The 21,156-nt window shown below is 37.2% G+C and overlaps 1 protein-coding gene across 1 annotated transcript in view; it reads right to left on the bottom strand.

The window, feature by feature from the left end:
- The window catches only part of LOC148952120 (uncharacterized), a 97,040-nt gene that overhangs the window by 5,773 nt on the left and 70,111 nt on the right, over positions 1–21,156 (bottom strand). Inside the window, exons 7-8 of the mRNA XM_089089564.1 lie at positions 21,057–21,156; positions 9,590–9,744 (exon numbers count right to left, since the gene is read on the bottom strand). The exon at positions 21,057–21,156 is cut by the window's right edge and continues 125 nt beyond it. Of these exons, the coding sequence (XP_088945690.1) occupies positions 9,590–9,744; positions 21,057–21,156 (255 nt within the window). The remainder of the gene's footprint in view (positions 1–9,589; positions 9,745–21,056) is intronic.

The raw sequence follows: 21,156 nt of genomic DNA, 5'->3' as shown, positions 1-21,156 counted from the left end.
GTTGAGGAGGGGACAGCCCCACTCATATACGGCACAATTTTTGCTCGTTTTAAGTTTAAACGTCGTTCCTTACTTTCAGTTAAAAAAACTTGTTTTTTTATTTAATTTTCGAACGTTTTTGAATTAATGCAGGTTTTGATTTTGGCTCACCTTACATGAATAATTAAAACAAAATTTGCATATTAATTTTACTTTTATTTGGTTAAATGGCTTTCTCGAAACTTGTTTAATTTTATTTACGAACGTTTTTTTATTTACGAACGTTTTTATTAGTAATAAATATACGTAACTTACGAATTAACTTACGTAACGAACTTCTATATTCATATATTTTTAATACGTATATTAGGGGGCTCGCCCCCTAGTCAATACCTCGCTCTTTAAGCTAAAGTTCGAATTTTGTTCCAATTTTTTAAAAACAACCCCTTAATCACAAAAGCCGTTATTTAGAATAAATAGCTCTTATGAAAGTACTAAAATATATTTGGCTTAAAGAGCGAGGTATTGACTAGGGGGTGAACCCAATCATACTCGTAATATTTTCTGTTCGTTTTAAGTTTTTTGATGTTACTCCTTATTTTCATTTGGAAAACTTGTTTGTTTTTTTTATTTAATTTCTGATCTTTTTTTTTTAAATAATGCTGGGAAATCCGGCACCCCCTTCATAGCAATGTCCCTTCCCCCATGAAAACTTCCTTCATGGAAAGATCTTCCTAAATTACCCGCGACCCATCCACCCCCCTACTACCAGAAAAAATCCCCCCTGAATACGTCTGGATACTTCCAAATAGTCAATACTAAAGGTTAACATTGGGTAAATTTCATAGCGTCCAGCCCTCCCCCCGGGGACTTCTGGGAATTAAGTTATCCTAAAGGGCATGCTTCTCATATTTTCAACCTTTCTGAACAAAATAGAAATCTCAAAATTTTGATCAGGTGACTTTGGGAGAAACATGGGCGTAGGAGGGGGCCTAGTTGCCCTTCATTTTTTGGTCACTTAAAAAGGGCATTAGAACTTTTAATTTCCGTTCCAATGAGTCCTCCCACGATATTCTAGGACCACTGGGTCGATACGATCACCCCTGGGAAAAAAGACAACATAATAAAAAAAAAAAAAAAAACACGCATTCGTTATCTTTCTTCTGGTAAAAAATGCAAAATTCCATATTTTTGCAGATAGGAGCTTGAAACCTCTACAGCAGGGTTTTCTGATACGCTGAATATGATGGTGTGATTTTCATTAAGGTTCTAGAACTTTTAGGGGGTCTTTCCCCCTTTTTTCGTAAATCAGCCAAATTTTCTCAGGCACGTAACTTTTGATGGGTAGGACTAAACTTGATGAAAGTTATATATTTGAATTCAGCATTGAAATTTGATTCTTTGGATTTATCTATTGGTATCAAAAACCTGTTTTCTAGAGTTTCGGTTACCCTTGAGCCGGGTCGCTCCTTCCTTACAGACAAAGGCCGTTTAATTAGAATAAATAGCTCTTATGAAATTACTAAAAATACTTTGGCGGAAAGAGCAAGGTATTGAGGAGGGGAAGGACCCCCTCACATACGTAATAATTTCTGTTCGTTTTAAGTTTAATTGTTGCACCTTATTTTCAGTTGTTGTTTTTTTCTGATAGTTTTTTAAATAATGCTGGAAATCCAGCGCCCCCTCCATGGAAATTATCTTCCTCCATGAACAATTCCTACGTGGAAAGATCCTCCCACGTAACCTCCTCCCCCTCAAAATTTTGATCCGGGAAAAAAATGAGCGTGGGAGGGGGCCTAGTTGCCTTCCAATTTTTTTGGTCACTTAAAAAGGGTACTACAACTTTTCATTTCCGTTGAAAAGAGCCCTCTCTCGACATTCTAGGACCACTTGGTTAATACGATCATCTTTCTTCTGGCAAAAATACAAAATTCCACATTTTTGCAGATAGGAGCTTGAAACCTGTTCAGCACGGTTCTCTGATACGCTGAATCTGATGGTGTGATTTTCATTAAAATTCTATGACTTTTAGGGGTTGTTTCCCCCTTTTTTCGAAAATATGTTTGTCAGGCTCGTAACTTTTGATGGGTAAGACTAAACTTGCTGAAACTTAAATATTTAAAATCAGCATAAAAATTCGATTCTTTTGATGTATCTATTGGTTTAGATTTACGATCTTAGATTTACGATTTTTTAGAGTTTCGGTTACTATTGAGCCGGGTCGCTCCTTACTTACAGTTCATTACCACGAACTGTTTGAAATGAAATTTATAAAATATTTAGCAAAGAACGCTCGATCGAACGATCAGATCCAATTTACTATATCTTATTTTGCCCTTGAAGTACTTAAAAGCAATATCTTCCCCAAAAAGCAAGGGTACCTTCTTTCCTCAAATGCAGTAATAATTGGGGTTAGGAGCTTCTGATACCTTTTTTTCAGTTGTTAGCAACACTGTACTGCTTTACTTGTCGTATCAATCAAAGTGGCAAATAATCACAAACAGTGTTTCTGGCTTGATGAAATCAAATGTGAATTCTAATCGTTGTAGCTTATAACTGGTTCTTCAGGGCGTGGTCCTTACTTTAAAATATGGAAATGAAAAAATAATCACAACAAAATATGTGCGTAATCAAAAACGGAAATAAAGCTCACGACTTAACAATTAAGCACAGTAAGAGGTCAATTTGTCACGCAATTCTATTATTTTCAACCAAATAGGTAATTTGGCCTTGGCAATGAATGCAAATAAATTGTCAGGTTGTGCGTAAACTGTACAATCTTTAGGCGGTTACCAATTCCATGAAATGGGGTCAAATACCCTAAAATCAAAATATTCACTACAACTAATACAAAATTATCACGGGGGTTGAATTTTAAAATATGATTACTATACGTTACATTTCACCAAAGGGGGAGGGGAGAGGTTTTAAAGATGTTGCTTTTTTCCAGAAAAATATCACATTTTTCACACAAAATCTCACCTTTAATTACATATTTTTGGTCTTTTAGAGGATGAGATGCAAACACCCAGGCTGACACACCCTCCCCAGGAGCCCATTATGCTTGCACGTATGGGAGAATAGGCAATAGGCTGAAAAGCAAGTTTAACTTTTAGCGTTTATCAACTCAAAGATTATAAATTATTTCAGTCGCGAAACTAAATCTGCACTACCCAAAACTAAGTCGGCGCTACCCACCATTAGTAAATAACACACTTTTGCTAAATCGGGTACCTGTAAATGGACCTCTGCGATTTACAATTGAGCAATAAAAAATGTAAGACGCCTATCTCTACAGTAGCCAAATTATATGTATGCCGTGATAATTATATGCATGTAATAAAGTTTGCGAAGCTGAGCCGATAGAAGACGGTTGAATACTTTGTACGTGATAAAAATTTTAAAAAATCTGATAATAAACATAATGCTATTATAAAAACCAAGAACATATCAATATTAGCACTTTCACTTTCCGTTTTTGACTTCCAAGGTGTTTAGGAACTAGAGAAGTTGAAGGGTTTTTTGTTTGTTTTTGCTCTGCAAAAGCAGTTAAGTTGCGATAGAGCAGTTTTCTATGTCGTTATTGAGTTCCCCCTGATGCTAAATGTATAAATGAATAAAAGCAAACGTTTCTAATTGGGCGGCTTCTGTAGTTACAACTTTCATAACTGAAAATATAAAATGATCGTCTAATCTCATTAAAATTTGATTTGAAAAGTTCAGCATGTCTGTTAAATAAAAAATGCTGAAGTTAATTAGGCTAATAATCTTTGATGGTTTGATGGAGATGGCCCTAAATCCTTAGAGTTTACCTTAAATTTAGTTTACCCATCATCTACTTGATCGAGTGCATCATAGGCACTCTCTTCCTGCCCTTATACAGCATCCCTGCGGCCTGTTTTGATATTAATAAATAAAATGGTTAGCCGATAAAATTAATAATAAAAATGTAGTACATTTGCAGTCCCAGCCAATTTAACGTCAAAACACCATTTACTATATTACTTACTTATTGTCCATGACAGAAACAAAAATGGAAAAAAGAATCAGAGGTATATTTTTACGGTGAAGCTGATAAGATCATGGTTGAAGTAGCAGCTGCAACCTATTAAAGAGCAGCCCATAGTAACTGAAAGTCTAAAAGCGCGTTTCCTAAGAAACTGTCTAGTGAGACGCATATTCTAATGGACACTTATTCAGAAATACCAGCTATTATTAATATTCAACAGAATGATAATTTGTAAGTATTGAAAATTTATGCTATGCTTGCTATTGGGATTCTCAGCTTTTTGACAATTGCTAAAGAGCCTGAAACTTCTTAAAAATGATTTCAAATCGATATACAAAGTACGCCGTTAAAATTGTCATTGCCGAAAACCCCTAACTAACTTACAGTCCCCCGCGTAGAACAAAAAGTAAAATCACTTTTTTGCACGGATAGCACTGATGCGTCACTATTTCGTAATTTCCCCCAGGGCTGATTATGCCGAATCAGTAGATCCCCAAAAAAAGAAGCCGCCTGTGATTTTACTGGTGTGCGTCCTATTATGGTTACTCCTATTTTTAGCAAGATATATGAAAGTTTCATCGCTGAGTGGCTGAAAACTTTTATTCTGGATAAAATTGACCCTCAATAATTTGGGAATATTCCCAAAAAGCGATTATTTAGTATATTTGCTTGATAAGATTTTAAAGCATCTAGATGAACCAGGACGCTGGGTCAACCTCATTCCGATTGACCGACAAGAAAGCATTCGATTCTATCTGCCATAGTACTCTTATCCGCAAGCTATTGAAAAATTTTAATGTTGATGCATATTTTGTAAGAATAGTTGCAACTTTTCATTCAGGTAGAAGTAAAAAAAAGAAGTACAAATCAGCCTATTCTGCCCCCAGCCAATCTACTGTGGTGTTCTCCAAGGAACAATTTTAGGCCCTCTAAGTTTGTTTGTCAATGGTAAATGCCTTGGCAAATGATGAGTCGGTTCGCTTGAAGCTCGTTGATGACTTATCAGTGCTGGAGCTCGGTGAACGGAGTGTTTCAAGCCAGACAGATAGAATCATGGTGAGTTTATCACGCCAAGGGGAGGAGAGCAAAAATCACTCGCATTAACTTTTCTTTTCTGAGGGACAACCCATCTCTTGCTTTACAGAAAGTTTCAGTTTGTAGAATTATGAATGTCAAACTTTTAGGAATATATAGAACCCTTGAACTTTCGATACATAATGATCTGGATTGTGAAACGCTTAGCATATGTAGATCTGGTTAGTACCTAATTATAATGAAAGTGCTAGATTAGTGTGATAACATCATATACACAGCTCCCCCCAACCCCCTCATTAATGCAGCAAAGGAGATGATCAAACAGGCAAACCTGTTTACCGTATCTTTTTATGACTCCTTGCTCGTCATGGTGCCCCCCCACCTATTGTGCATTTTCCTTACGTTTATCCGACCGCTGGTAAATATGCTTGTCCCGTTTGGCATTACTGCCAGACTTGGGATCAGAAGGACCACCTGGAAAGGATCCATTACCGAGCTCTTCTGGTAGTTTATAAATCCCCCAAAGTCCCTTATTGCTCCCTTTTTAAAACAATTTCCCCTTACAACCCTTTTGGCACGCCGTGATGAATTGGGTTTTAAGTTTGGCGTCGGTATTTTGGCAAATCCGCCGCTTCGTGAAACCCTCCCTTCTGAGCATCTCCCTTCGCACCAACGGCTCCCGCGACAAGTAGCTGAACCAGTACCGAAAATTCAGCCGGTAAAAGCACGCCATATGCATTACGCAAATAGTTTCGTTCCCTCTTTCGTCAAGGTTTTTAATGCTACACTCAATCGTCAGTAATTGGTTATATGTCACAGTAAAGGTAATATACAGTAGCGGAAAATCCTATACTCTCCATTGAAAATTTTCGACACAGATCTAAAACCACACAAGCTTCATGACCCCGCCTTCGCAATAATAAATGTTTAGCGCCGACCTGATTGAATGCTATGTAGCAGCTGAATCTATTGCTCTGACGGTCCGAAAACTTCCCGAATAACGCGTTATGAAATGTGTGTCATGTTTGGAGAAACATTTCGCTACTGTATATATTCCTCTACTGTGATATATATTTGAACTTGATTTTTTTTTTTTCGGGAAGTTTGATATTTAAATGTCTTAGGTTTTGGTCTGACTCTGTGTTATTTCAAGTTAGCATATAAATTTGTACCACGATGGTTATGCTGTAATTTTTATATGTTTAATGACTTATCTGTTATTAAGACAAGAACTACCACTGATCGGCATGATTTTGTAAGGCGTTTGACAACAAAATCGTTTGAGTTTGTCATAGTCTAAAATCCTTAACTGGAGGTTCGAAGTTCTCAACTTTGAAAATCAAGGAAAATCAGCGTAATATAACTGTTGCGTCATCTATTTTTTCCAGAGATAATCCTACCTAATCAAAGACCGTAAATAATCGTGAGGGGGAACATTTGAATTAAAATTAATGCACCTAGCGCTTTTCTCAGTCACAAAAGAGACCGCCCCAAAACCAAGAGCCAGGTTCCACCATAAAACAACAAACCATGTCTAATAAGGTCAAAATGCCGATGAATGAAAATTTTAAGATAGTCAATCGATCGAAAACTGTTTAAAAGCTGTAAAAAAAAGTCTCCCTGCCTTAATTCCAACTCCCCCTCAGAAACCTCAAATTTCTTTTGCGATTTTTCTTTTAATTTGTAATCCTAGGCACGCTCCAGACAATACTCTTCAATCTGCGCTTTAGAGTTCCGAAGTATTTAACTCAACCCCTTCTCCCTCCTAAGGGCACAGGACTTTAAGTGAACCTGGAGAGATTCCACGTTTTCAATATATTTTCGAGTTTCATGAGTTCCATATATATTAGCATTAATGTATGCGTAAAAGTGATTCTTGGGGGGGGGGGTATAATACAGTAAAGGTCCATAAAGATACAGCTAAGAAATAAGTCTTACATTTGATTCGCCGTTCAATACTTGGCTTATGCATGTTTAAAAAAAATTGTTTTCTGATAAAATGAATTAAAACATTCTGTAAAACTGAAACCAAGAGGTATGATTTTCGGAAATATACCTGTTTGCCAAAGACTTAAGGCAGGAAAAGTTGCAATCCTCAAAGATCTTCAGTGCATGTTTATACAAGGCCGTACCCAGGGGGGGGGGGGGTATGGGGTTTGAACCCCCCCCCTCCCCCCAATGTTTTTCTGCCTCGTAAGAACGTAACAAAAATGGATATAAAAAAAATTTTGTATACATTTTTTGGTTATTTTTGTGTACCCCCCCCCCCTTCCCGAACAAAATACTGGATACGGCCCTGTGTTTATATAGCGTTTTTCGAGTTTTTCGCTACTACTTGTTTTTCCGCGTTTCCGGATGTGTCCGTAAAGACTATAGTCGAAACTCAAACTAACAAAAATTATTGCTTCTTAGTTTATTCAACATAGAACTACAAAACTAGTTCACATAATCTGACCCGTGGTATTTCGCTATACTTGCAGAGTTCTGAAACATCTAGGCTTAACTGAATACTGAGCTTACTTGAATTTTCAGAGAACTTAAATCGTATACTAAGAGTTACAGATTGCATGGCCAGCGAAAGATTATAGAGAGCCTAATAAATTATTCTTTCATTTTTTGCGGGCTACTTTAGGACTATTTTGTCCCCAAGAGAATATCTATTATCTTGCATCTGTGTTTTTGCGGTCTTGTGTTTTCAGTAAAGCGTTAGTTTTCCAGATGACTACAGATACAGGGAAATCTCACGAGTCAGATTGTTTTAGATAGTTTCTCAGATGTAGTTTGCATAAACTATGAAGCACTAATTTTTGTTTGTTTTAAGTTACAACTTCACTTTTTGTTTCAATTTGAGAAAACTTCTTTAAGTTAATTTATTTAAAAAAAACTTTGTTGCCAAGCTAGAGGAAAGCAAAAGTATTTCTAGTTGTTGTGAAGATAATAAAAAAAAATTCTTACTGGGAGAGAATTGTTAATGAATTTCTAGCAATCACTGTTTACACAATATCGCAACCGGAAGAGAGTGGAAGGTTAAACCAGCCAAGGTAAAACTTATGCAACAATAGCAAATTGGTGTCCAGTATTTTTAACAAAACAAAATTACAAAGTTTAAAAAAGAAAATAGTTCAATGGAAACTTAGGTACACAGGTCCAACTTTCAGGGAGGGATAAGAGGACTTCTTCTAGGGTGGGGGAGGAGGGGGGTGATAAAAGAAATTTCCCGCGAGCAAAGGGTCAAAACACAATTAAACTTCATTTAATCACAGTGAAATTTCGAAATCAAATAATATCCAACGGAATTGCAGAAAATGCTTCAGTATACACTTTTTATTATTCTGAGAAACTACCACCAACAAATTCATAAGCAGTGGTGGGGCATATACCCAGGGGAAGGCCTTCAGGCCTCTTTTCCATCCCTAAAATCTCAAAAACTTTAATTAAAGGGAACACTGCATCAACGTCGCACCTGATGACATAAGTAACGAGTTGTATTATAGTCTCGGGAACATATTGCAAAGATCCAAAGACCTATCCCAAAAATATCAATTCATAATAGTTTTAACTTTAATGTACATATCGGGGGGAAGCTACCCCCAGAGAAAGCTCGATTAGGCCACAAGGTCTTGGAGCCAGAGATCCAAGAGGATTTGATGTGGTTAAGTTCACCACAAACCGTAAATCAGTAGTAACAAAAACAAATTTTTAGCATAACATGGCTACTACACCTGGCATTACTGACATTGATGTTAAAAATACCGGATTGATCACTTACGGGCATTCCTAGGGTGGATAATCTCAGTATTAGGAAAGAGACTGACACAGAATGGAGCAAAGAGCTCAGACAGGGTCCAAAAACGGCCCCAACAGCTTCATTATTTGTGACATTTATTCCGATTTCTCTTGCAATTCCACCTTGACCATCCAATTTTAGGCTATTAATTATTTGTACACACTCAGGGTTTACTCAGTGTTTTAGAAATTATCTAAAGGTGTGAATTCACAAGATCAAAGTAATACGTAAAAATCATTAAAAATTTGAAGGAATGAAAATTGGAAAATGTCGCATTGAATAGATACAGATTGCCAAAATAGTTAAATCAAATGCGTATGATAGTTCAACCCAACATGAACTTGTCATAAAAGTCAACTAAACCAAAAAAAAAAGTCAGATTTGGAAAAAATCCTGGATAGTTCTGTCTTAGCAAAAATAAATGTCTTGAATGTCCATATTCAACGCTAGCGAATTCCTTCTGAGATTAGCACAGCGATAAAAGTGGGGTTACTCAAGGATAGAACAGTCGAATCTCTTTTAATAAGTCCAGAAAACCAGACTTTGTTACGTAACTCTATTGCGTTTAATAGGTCAAGAGGATATTTTATTTAATACATTTTAAGAACTAATCCTTGAGAAGGATTCCGTGGCCTTCGCCTTATATGCGAAGGAACCTACAGATAAAAATAAAATATTTCCCTAAGGATAAGGGCGTCAATATTGGGAAATTATGTAACAATGAATTCATCACATGAGCAAGCGAAACAGTTCACCGTTCAATAGCGCTTTTAGCTTACCTTTCAAGTAATTCAATAGCTCCGTTCGCCACTTTATCATAAAAGGTGGGGTCAACATTGTTGTCGTCCATGGAATCGAGTATATACAGAGGAAGAACATGAAGTTGCTCGTCTTCTTTCGGTTCACCATCTCTATTCTTTGTCAAAGTAGCCACCTAAAATTCAATAAAACATATATGTTAGACACTTGGACTTGATTCACTTCTGCCCTCTGAAATTCAACAAATCGATAATAAAATTACAATTTCGGAGGTTATACCGCGAAGTTAACAACGTTGAAGGGAAAAGTCTCTCCAAAAAGGTACAAATTGAAATGGTGATGTCTCGATAGTCAAGCTCCAAAGTCAATCGTGCCTAGAAAAGTAGCAGTCCATATACAAGTACATGATGCCATAGTTGTTAAGTAAAGACAGCAACAAAATGCTTCAATTTTTAGACCATTTTACTGTGAGGCATATAACAATTTGTTTACAAAGGCAAAGAAACACAAATCTAGGTAGGTTAGTTCAATTTTATTAGAAAGGACATCCGATATTTTAGGAGCGCTGCAGCAAATGCAGCAGCATCTCAAATAATCTGGTACTGAAACAGAATTTACTCTATAAAGACACATAAAAATACCTGATTTTTGCCTTGTACAGGAGATGAGGCGTCAGTACTTTGGAGATGATTAAAAATCGCTTTAATGCTTTAGTCTCCAAAGAGTAGTGATGCCCAAAATTTGAGATCCATATCTATCAACATCTACCGGTAACGTAAAAAGTGATATTCTTATGATTTCTTATATATTAAAAGGAGGCTGCAAAAAAAGCGCTTCTGAGTATTTTGTTATAAATGGTTAATTCCCCCCAAGCCTTGAGGGACAGGTGCTGCGACATTAAAATTTTGATTTGTACCAAAAAAGCTCTAAAATACATTCCCTAAGAAAAATGCATGAGACACAAAAAAAATGTCCATACCTTCTTCGAATTCCCCTTCGAATGGTACTTTACAAAATATACAATTTATTCACTTTTTTCTCTTTCCGTCTTTTTGCCTTGTTACAATTGTTACTATTATCTTATTATAGCTCTGTTTCCTTCAAAAATCGAAGAATTTATCGAAAGAAAAAGATATCGTAAACGTAATTTGTAATAATCTCAACAATCAATTTTATTTTCCATCACAGGAATTGTCGGATCGCTTTTTACCAGAGCGGGAGTGTGCCAAAAAGAATCAAACCTGGCTGTAATCAACGGATGCTAAACACCTACATGAATAACTTGATAACCTGAGCTTCACCTACACTCGAGTTCAATTTGAGTCTAGTACTTCAAACTACTTACCTTGGTTTATTGGATAATCAAATTTCATAATTACGGAAAAGAATGACTTTGGCACTTTTCAAAATATAAAAGATCAGGATTTCCTTAAGAGCCGAAAACAAGTCAATAGTCCAGGACGACAAATTACAAGAAAAGACTTCGGAGCATTACATCATCAGGGTTTCTTAGCAAAAACTATATTTCTTCATCTTCATCATATTATATTTCGTCAAATAACTAGTTCTTCTTCCCTTTTCTTTTTTCCTGAGGAGAACACGAAACAAATCAAGGGTTAACGGTCTCAACTGCAAGCGTTTTGAGACTTCGTTTTGACAGCTGGGACCGCACTAAAATGCTTTTGATACAAGTGGCTGATCAGGAAAAGAATATTATACAAAACATGAATCTGCAAACCTTTGAATTCGTCGCAGAGCCAGCACCATTTAGAAGCTCCTTCAGTTTCCCCCAGAAAAGCTATACATTCTTTAAAGTACTAAGGTGGCAAACACTTAAGATTCAGGATGAATAGACCTCTGCTTCTTCTTAGGATAGTCGGTTGACTATTTTAAGAGACATGACTAACACGGGTACCAAGTCTACTTCGTCAGAGGCAGCCACAACCGGTTCAATCACTCTCTTTCTCTGCAAAACCTTAAAAGTTGAATTGCAGTAATAGTAAACATAAACTGCAACCTCAGACAAAAATTTAGACGCACAATTATAAACAACCTCACTGTTTGGACAGGAGAATTTTTCTTCTATCACATTGACTTAAATGTTCACTGTCGCATACATTCTTTCGAGAGGCAAAAAGTTCTCACGATTGGACAGATCATTTATACCTAACGGCTTGTTCTCGACTAACTCTGGACGTATTATATTCCTCAGAACGGTTCCAAATGATGCACAGACATGTTCACAAAGGCACTGTGTTCGTAGTGCTAGCTACCGCTGGCACCACTGTTCGTGGTGTTTAGTTACCAGTGTTATACCAGTAGGCCACAACACCACTGGCGTGGTAATATACGAGTGTCATCACTAATTGAAGGGGAAAGCCCCAGACCCAAAATATCATTCTAGGCCCGTGTCTACCACATCGTTTCTGCAAATATCAGGTTTGGTACTACCCTATTAACAGTATACCCTGTCCCAGGGTATGATAATGCGGTCGAGTGGTCAAATAGCCACTTTCTAAAGCCAAATGTACCCGCCTTGGGTTACGGCTAGAAAATCTCTTAACTCTCTCCTTGGAGGCAACAAACCTCCCTGTCAATATAATCACGACGGTAGCTCTATTCCTACCCTGCCTGGGTTACGGAAAATAATGCACAGTTTGTAGAAAATACCTTACTTATATTCGACCAAAAAGGGTCACATATAACAACAGAAATATCCTTCCCCACACGGGGTCAAAACGCAGACTCCTTTCCCAAACGGGGTCAAAACATAGACTAAAAAATAATAATAATCTTTACACAACTGTTCATATGGGTGGACCTCTGCTTGGCCGAGCCAATCAGCTACATCCCCATTCAAACCCAATTCTAACTCTTAGATTTATCTTTCAATGACTCCCAACCAGGAAGTATAAAAAAAAACTCGGTTCAAAGCTTACCTATTGTAAAACCACTATCACTTAGTAACGGGAATTTAACCTGTCTTTTGAAATTATACTATAAGCAAATATAATTAAGAAAAGGAAAACAGGTCATTTATCTTAAAGGAAAATAATCAGGAGTGGAACCCCAACACCCCCCCCGTAAGATAACTGACCACCCATGTGCTACCTTTGTCCACCCTTACAATCAAAAACATTTAACTTTAACTTTAAAAAATCCATTTGCCTTCTCTCTTCCACCAGTGTCTGTGCTGCTACTTCCACCGCTTGGCACTGGAACGGTCGTCCTCGACACTTTTCTACTGTAGGACCACCATGGTCTAGATCGTATAGCATACGCATTTGGTTTTGAAAATTGAAGTTCCCAAGATTCGTAGAAATCCATTGTGCACAGCACAATCAAAAACAAAATATTCTTGCTCTCACGAATTTACATTTGAGAGGAGCAGAGAATCAGTTTCGGGCACATGTGATGATGCCAGCCATCGTAAAAAATTGGCTGTACTAGCCTCTTAATTTCCATCTGTGGAAACAACCCCACATCTCAATCAAAAAGTAAATTGCCCCTTGGCATAATTTCAAATAATCTAAGGCCGAAAATACAAAGGCCTGTGAAAACGATAGCGGCACAATCAAAAACAAAAATTTTCTTGCTCTCACGAATTTACATTTGAGAGGAGCAGAGAATCAGTTTCTGGAACATGTGATGATGCCAGCCATCGTGAAAAATTAGCTGCACTAGCCTCTTAATTTCCATCTGTGGAAACAACCCCACATCTCAATCAAAAAGTAAATTGCCCCTTGGCATAATTTCAAATAATCTAAGGCCGAAAATACAAAGTCCTGTGAAAACGATAGGGGTACTGGAAATTAAGTAAAATTTTTCGCGAACCATGAATCGCCTTTTTTCTGGGTTCCCTCCCCTGGGATAATTAATAGGCGTTGATGCGTTGAAGCTAATTGAAGATGAAATTTGGATACATCTCCCACTGAATACAATTTTCCAGAAATAATTGTCGATTCCCATTAAGAATAACAGCTATGAATAGGGTTACTGGACAAGGGTTTGGGTGAAGTATGAAGTGACTGAGAGAGAGTATCCCCCAAGGACTCCAGATCAGAAAGGCAAAATCTCGGTAAAGGGATCACAACTTGTCCGCCAGTAGTGCCTTGAGGAAAAGGGCTATCTTTTGCGACTTCCTGCAGGGGATCTTCCCCCAGGGATTCCTCCCCCTCATAAAGGAACAAACCCTCTTTTGAGTTGATCAGACCAATATCAGATTCCTTCCTAAATCTTTCCAATCCGACTCGACATTCAATATTTCCCAACTTTTCCCCAACCCGTTGTAGGTTATTCATCTCTATTTTGTAACCATCTTGTTTTATTCCCCATGGGTCTTTGACCTCTTTTTCCCCCTTATTATCCATGTTTTCAAGGCACAGCCCATCCAACATTTTTTTGTTTTTCGCCACTGCAGGCTGCATTTCCAAATTTTGTCTCTTCTTCGCATTCCTCTTTTCGTCTCTACCTTTCTCAATTCTGCCATTCGCACAAAATAAAAAATCATCGTTAAATATGATCTGGACTCCAGTGTCCACCATCTTTGACTGCATAACTTCCTTGTAGGTCCGTTTAATATCTCTTTTCTCTCTTTTAGTCTTCTGTATTTTTACCGCAGAAACAAATATTTCGTTATCAAATGGGAATTGAACTCCGACATTTGGTTTTTCATATTGTACTAAAATTTCTCGATTTTTCCGCGGAAAAGGCCTACAATAAATTTTGTCTCCTTATTCTCTGGTACAATCAGCGCTTCATTTTGGCCTGTACTTGATTGCGTCTCATATTCATTAAAAGTGTTTTCAAGTTTTCCATTTTCTGGAAATTTTCCCAAAAAATCGTTCTCGCGCGTCTTATTTTCAATATTATGTTGTCTGTTTACTTCTGCCTCCCATTTCTGTGGATTATCAATATTTCGAACATGCGTATCAAGTATTTCTCTTTTCCGACAGGGCGGCGTAGCCTCCCCATTTGTTTTATGGGCCGGTCCACCTCCCCCCGCAGTTAACGGAGTATTATATTTTTCCGTTGTAGTGTAATTTTGTAATTTTCCCACTGTTAAAGAAGTCGCTTCAAACGATAGGAGATTTCCGATATCTCCAAAGTCTCGTCCTACTAAAACATCCACTGCTAGCGTAGGTACTAAGCCTACTTTTATCATTTTTCTCTGGACCCTACCGTCGTTTCTTGCAATTTCTAATCTTACCCAAGTAGACGGGAATGGGTGCTTGTCTCCATAATAGCATAGTGTTGTAATCTTATTTTTATGGTCTATCTCCGTTCTATTAATTAGGCTAGTTCGCACATAGGTTTGGTCACTGCAGGAATCAATTGCCATTTCGACTAATTCCCCGTTCAACTTTCCGTATATTTTATGCGACTCTGCAAATGCGTAATTTTTTTCCTTGTTATTAGTCAAGGCTTAGGCTGTCGTTTTATGGGGTTATTGGTCATGTGGACTGGGGCAATCTTTTTCAAAATGGGGCGTAGTACCTTAATTACGGCAGGTTAATTTTCTTTGCGCTGTGTTATAGTGCCTGGTTCTGTTATACTATCTACATGGAAATATGTCTCTCTCCTCAATTTCTTCTGTTATTTTGGCTCACCTATTTGCCATATCTGCTATTTTTACACTTTTTTTGGGGTTCTTTTCTTTCAAATATATTTTAAGTTCTTGGTGGGTGTTTTCTAAAAATTTTTTCATTACTGTTTCATCTACTATTTCTGTTATCTTTTCTTTTATTTCTTCCGGGTCTTCTAACATTTTATAATTCCGTAGTTCCAGCCATTTAAAACACATATATTTCAATTTGTACCCGAATTCTTTATAAGTTTCGTTGTCTCGTTTTCTTTCGCTTCTAAATCTCTTTTGAAAGTGCTCGGGGGAGAGTTGAAACTTTTCAAAAATGGCTTGTTTTAGTCTTTCAAAATCTTTTGAGTACTCCATTGGTAATGCTTTATATTCAATTTGCGCTTTGTAATTAAGGAGGGGCTGTATTCTTGTCACCCAATTTTCTCTCGGCAATTCGCTTAATTCCGCCGTTTTTTCAAAATTGTATATGTATAAATGTAAATCTTCATATTCTTTCTTTGGTTGAAGGTTTACTGCCTGCGTTATTTCTATAGTAGACGATTTTTGAGGCTCTTGGGAGTTTCTCTCTGTAATCATTTCCATTATGTATTTTCTCTCCTCTCTGTCTGCCTCCTCCTTTTTTTCTCTGGCTATCCTATCAGCCTCTTCCTTTTTTTCTCTGGCTATCCTCTCAGCCTCTTCCTTTCGTTATCTTTCTTGTCTATCTTTCTCTCTTTCTTTCTCCATGAAATTTAATATTTGTTGTGTTGTATCTATTTGAGTACTCCTTCATGAGCTCCTGCTGGAAATTGAACTTCTACTACTCCTGCTACTTGGCCTACTCTGAATCTCACTGTCTTTATTTCATCTTAATTCATTTTCTGAATCTGTTCGTTCTCTATCCGTATTGTCTCTTTCTTTATAGGCTACTCTAGCCCTTTCGTCCCCTTTTTTATTCTTTCTAATTTCATCTTTCTCAGCCTGCATTTTCCCCTCATATTCTCGGTGCTCTCTCTCAAAGGCCTCCATATTAGCCTTTCTTTCTATTTTCCTACTTTTTCTATGGGCTTCACTCGTCCTTCTCGATATTGAGTTAATCTCATCTCTGTCCGACATAATTTCAGAATTTCGTTAACTGAAATTACCTCTTCAGTCTAAATTAAAATTCTTTTATCTATTCAACTTCCGGTCTCTCGCGAAAAATTGTTTTGACACCCAGCAATTTTAGCCTTATATTTTTGAATACTAATAAGTTGCGCGATATATTGATTCATAAATTTTTCAATTATGACATCACAAGGCATAGCCCATAATAGATATTCATAATTGTGTTAATTGACTCAGTATTTCCTTCTTTTCTCTTTATATGTAACCACAATAGGCTACTATCACTGTGTAGGCTAACTCGACTAGTCTCTTCGAAAACGCGAAATTCTTTTATTATCAACGCTGTTAATAATTCCTGTTCTTGCTGCCACCAATGTTCGTAGTGCTAGCTACCGCTGGCACCACTGTTCGTGGTGTTTAGTTACCAGTGTTATACCGGTAGGCCACAACACCACTGGCATGGTAATATACGGGTGTCACCACTTATTGGAGGGGAAAGCCCCGGCCCCAAATTATAATGCTATGCCCGTGTCTACCACAGTGGGTCTGCAAATATCGGGTTTGGTACTACCCTATTTACAGTATAACCTGTCCCAGAAAATGGTAACGTGGTCGAGTAGTAAAATGGCCACTTTCTAAAGCCAAATTTACCCGCCTTGGGTTACGGCTATAAAATCTCTTTAACTCTCTCCTTGGAGGCAACAACCCTCCCTGTAAGTATAATCATGACGGTACCTCTAGTCCTACTCTGCCTGGGTTACGGAAAATAGTACACAGTTTGTAGAAAATACCTTACTTGTATTCTTCCAAAAAGGGTCACATATAACAATAGAAATATCCTTCCCCAAACGGGGTCAAAACGCAGACTCTTTCCCCAAACGGGGTCAAAACGTAGACTAAAAAATAATAATAATCTTTACACAACTGTTCATATGGGTGGACCTCCGCTTGGCCCAGCCAATCCGCTACATCCCCATTCAAACCCAATTCTAACTCTTAGATTTATCTTTCAATGACTCCCAACCAGGAAGTATAAAAAAAAACTCGGTTCAAAGCTTACCTATTGTAAAACCACTATCACTTAGTAACGGGAATTTAACCTGTCTTTTGAAATTATACTATAAGCAAATGTAATTAAGAAAAGGAAAACAGGTCATTTATCTGAAAGGAAAAGAAACAGGGGTGGAACCCCAACACACTGTAACCTAGCTTCTTCTGCCTAAAATCAAATATTCAACTTCTTGACCTGTGACAAAATGAAGCCCAGAAACTGCATGTGCTGTTTGGCATACCTTTTTTTTTATCATTTTCAGAACATTTTCTGGCGATACCGATTTCGCGGTTTTGAATACGGACATCGCAGACTTAGATCAGTTAATGATTTTCCGTGTTCGTTATCCCCTGAAACTCTATGTAAGTTGCGATGCGTTTCGGTGAATGCTGCATATAGTTGAGGTACATCGTGGACAAAATCGTTAAATTCTAGTGGGATCTCCGTGGAGGCGATAGAAGTGCAAAGAGCGAGGCTATTGCAGAGACGACCGACAAGAGCAGTACTTGGATTCTCAATAATAATTAGCGTACTCAACCCTATTCCCTCTACTATATTCACAGAGGCAATACACCACCTGAACCCTAACGCGAAGCAGCTCATCTAGTTCTTCTTCCATTATTTGATCTGTTCCTGATGGCACCTCGACTAGCCCTAACAACTGATCCCGAAACATTTCAGATGAGGATACCAGAAATAAGCTACAAAAGCCATAGATTTAACATCAGATTTGTACGTCCATTCAACTAGCAATATTACTATACAATATGGTTAAAAGGTATGTTCGCACAAAAACCACAGTCACTTCAAAGTCACAAAAGAAGAGGGAGACAAACCACGAGACATTAGCATTAACAAAACAATGGACGGTGAACGTCCGAATATCAGTAATCGAATTCCGAAGCAAATATACTGACTTCGTACCAGTTCCGAAAAATTGCATTGAATTTTCGACTAAGAAAAAAGCTGTACGGACGTAAAGGTCAGAGGAAAATGTTCTTAATCTGCTACAATTGTACCACAACAGTGCTCCAGAGTTAGATAGTACAAGGGTAAGCCAATATCTACATATGACTATCGTGCACAACAATGGTTTTTCAAAGTTAATGCGACTAAATGTCAGACCCTAGAATTACTTTTTTTTTTCCCTCTTCCATTAAATTGGCAACAATTATTTTTAGAAGAGCAGAAACAAAAATGTTGACTAATAAAAATTGTAACCAATAATTCACAGAAACATATCTTGCCATGGAATCTAAAAATGAAGCTTCAAAAAGAAACAAGGATTTCAACAGCATTTAAACCTCCAAAACATTTGCAACAATAAGAAAAGTGTAAAACACAAAAGCAGTCTCCAAACATATTACAAATAAATGAGACTTTAAGTTTTATTTTTATGCTTTAATTTTTGGAGACTCGTGCTCAAAATAAAATAATAATTTTACTCCAATAACGTATCGTTGCATTAGAGAAGTTTACCGAAATAGTTAGTAATGATTTTTTGTGGATTCGCCAGAAACAGGTTAGTTGGTAAAAACTATTACTACCAACTTTTTTTTATGATGGTGGAGGCCTATTATCATGCTCATTAAGGAAACTTTAATACCGCCAAAGTTCAGTCACATTGGTAAACGCTCCATTAGTAAAAACAGATGATTAGCCGGAAAAAAAACAAGAAAACAAAAAAAAAACTGTTTACGCTATTGTTTTCAAGTAGACAAAAGTTTTTGCATTCCTCTAAGTCGTTGCTTTCTTGTAGAAAACGTATCATGTAGAAAAAATATATATAGCTCAGACTGATTTAAGCCATTCAAGGGTGGCTGTCGAATTCATTCCCGCAGTTCAAAATACGTCTTAACTCAGTGACACATCCCGTTCAGGGACGGATCCAGTATTTTTTCAGGGGAGGGGGGGGGCAAAGTAGGTTGATCCGATAAACTTGCGTTAGGAGCAAGTTTAATTAATGGAATCTTGCGATAATTAAGTAAATTACACTTCAGACTACGTTAGGGGGCGCGCGCCCCCTCGCCCCCCGGATCGGCCACTGATCCCGTTTCAACTTAAAATATCCCATCCTTATAAAAGAAATCCAAGACAGTTTTACCCCGACCATTCGTTGATAGGTTTTATCAGCATGTCTGGATTTACCACTAAGGTTGAAAGCCTTATTTACACAATAATCAAATGTGAATATTGTCCAGGCGATAATTATAACAGAAAGCCTATTTCTGGACGCCTGAAAAAAAAGCATGAAGAAAAACATAAACAATGAATAGTGTCTTCTCTAAATGCCTGAAAGGATTCTGAAAGAATTCTCCTATCCCCTCTGTTCTCATCCACGTTATAAGAGCTCAAGTAAAAACATAGATAATTTAATTGAAAAGAATTAGAGAATTAAACAATATGTAGTTTTATTTGATTTCGCATATAAACTTTTGTTTTAAATTGTTTTAGTTTAGTTTTACTACTGATGACGGTCACTGTATATGTGACCGAAATATCTGGTATTTTCGTGAATTTCTATACACTGTTCTATTAAAAAGGATTTTATCCCTATTTTGAACTTTTATTTTATCGTCAAGTAAAAACAAAGTTTAAAGAGGCTTAATCGAAAATGTGGCAAGAAACCCAACACTAAAGCTTGTGCGGTACACTTCAAACATACCACAATAGTCATGATTGAAAAATTACAATAATATTTAACGACAATATTCGGGTTACAAAAAATAAACAAAAGCTAAATACCCCTAAAGCACTTGAAAGATAACCAAAATTTAATGTTGAAGGAATAAAGATAGAAAATCACAAATCGCAATATTGTAAGCAGTTTTTCTGAGCAACCCACGAAGACTTGACTGTCAGGTTCTTTAAACACACTCTCAGGAATCAGACACACCTCTCAGGAATCAGGCAACCCACCAAGACTTGACTGTCAGGTTCTTCAAACACACTCTCAGAAAATCATAAATCGCAATATTGTAAGCAGTGTTTCTGAGCAACCCATGAAGACTTGACTGGCAGGTTCTTTAAACACACTCTCAGGAATCAGACACACCTCTCAGGAATCAGGCAACCCACCAAGACTTGACTGTCAGGTTCTTTAAACACACTCTCAGGAATCATAGTTGACACAGTGGGCAAAATATCCAGAACCCACAGTTACCATCGGTGATCTCCTAAGTTGATCTAATATTTAACACTGATTTATTATTATAAGTGATACCATAATCGGTTCGATATTATTGGTTTCATTATGAATTTTCGTAGCTGATTTAATAAACTGAAACTCTGACATTACGCCTTATCAAACGGTTACGGCAACAGTTTCAAGTAAGGTACTAAAGCCATCAGGTACACAGCAGGTTGATTGACACTCATTGATTTGCTTTGCCTCGATTATATCGTGGATGATAGCAGAATATTTACAAGAAGGTTCTAAGACTACATCACAATATGTAGCATAAGCGTAAAGATGAAACTCTGTGAACTTATGTACCTGAAACATGGGCTTTTCAAACATTGTGCACCAGTTAATATTTGTCGAAAAGCAGGTTTAAGTCAAAGACGGGGAGGTCTCGAGATCTACACTTAACAACTAAAAGTTAAAATTTTAGCGCAAATTTCAAAAATTACCCTGCCCTATCCATGTTTGACAAATTAGAACTCCACATTTGAACAACTCTTTGACAAAAGTAAAATTAGCGTTTATAAAAATCCTAATCGGCTAAAACTTGTAACACCATGTACAACTTACCACAGTAACACCATCCACTAGATCATGCCGATCTTTATGAGCATGGGCACAAAAGTCCATACAGGCGGTCACTCCGGCAAAAGGACCCGGCCGATTACCA

This window comes from Artemia sp. Qi Xiang Cuo, chromosome 5 (assembly GCF_049724085.1).
Source record: "Artemia sp. Qi Xiang Cuo chromosome 5, ASM4972408v1, whole genome shotgun sequence".
NCBI classification, from domain to species: domain Eukaryota; kingdom Metazoa; phylum Arthropoda; class Branchiopoda; order Anostraca; family Artemiidae; genus Artemia; species Artemia sp. Qi Xiang Cuo.
This window is presented reverse-complemented; position numbering and strand designations above follow the sequence as displayed.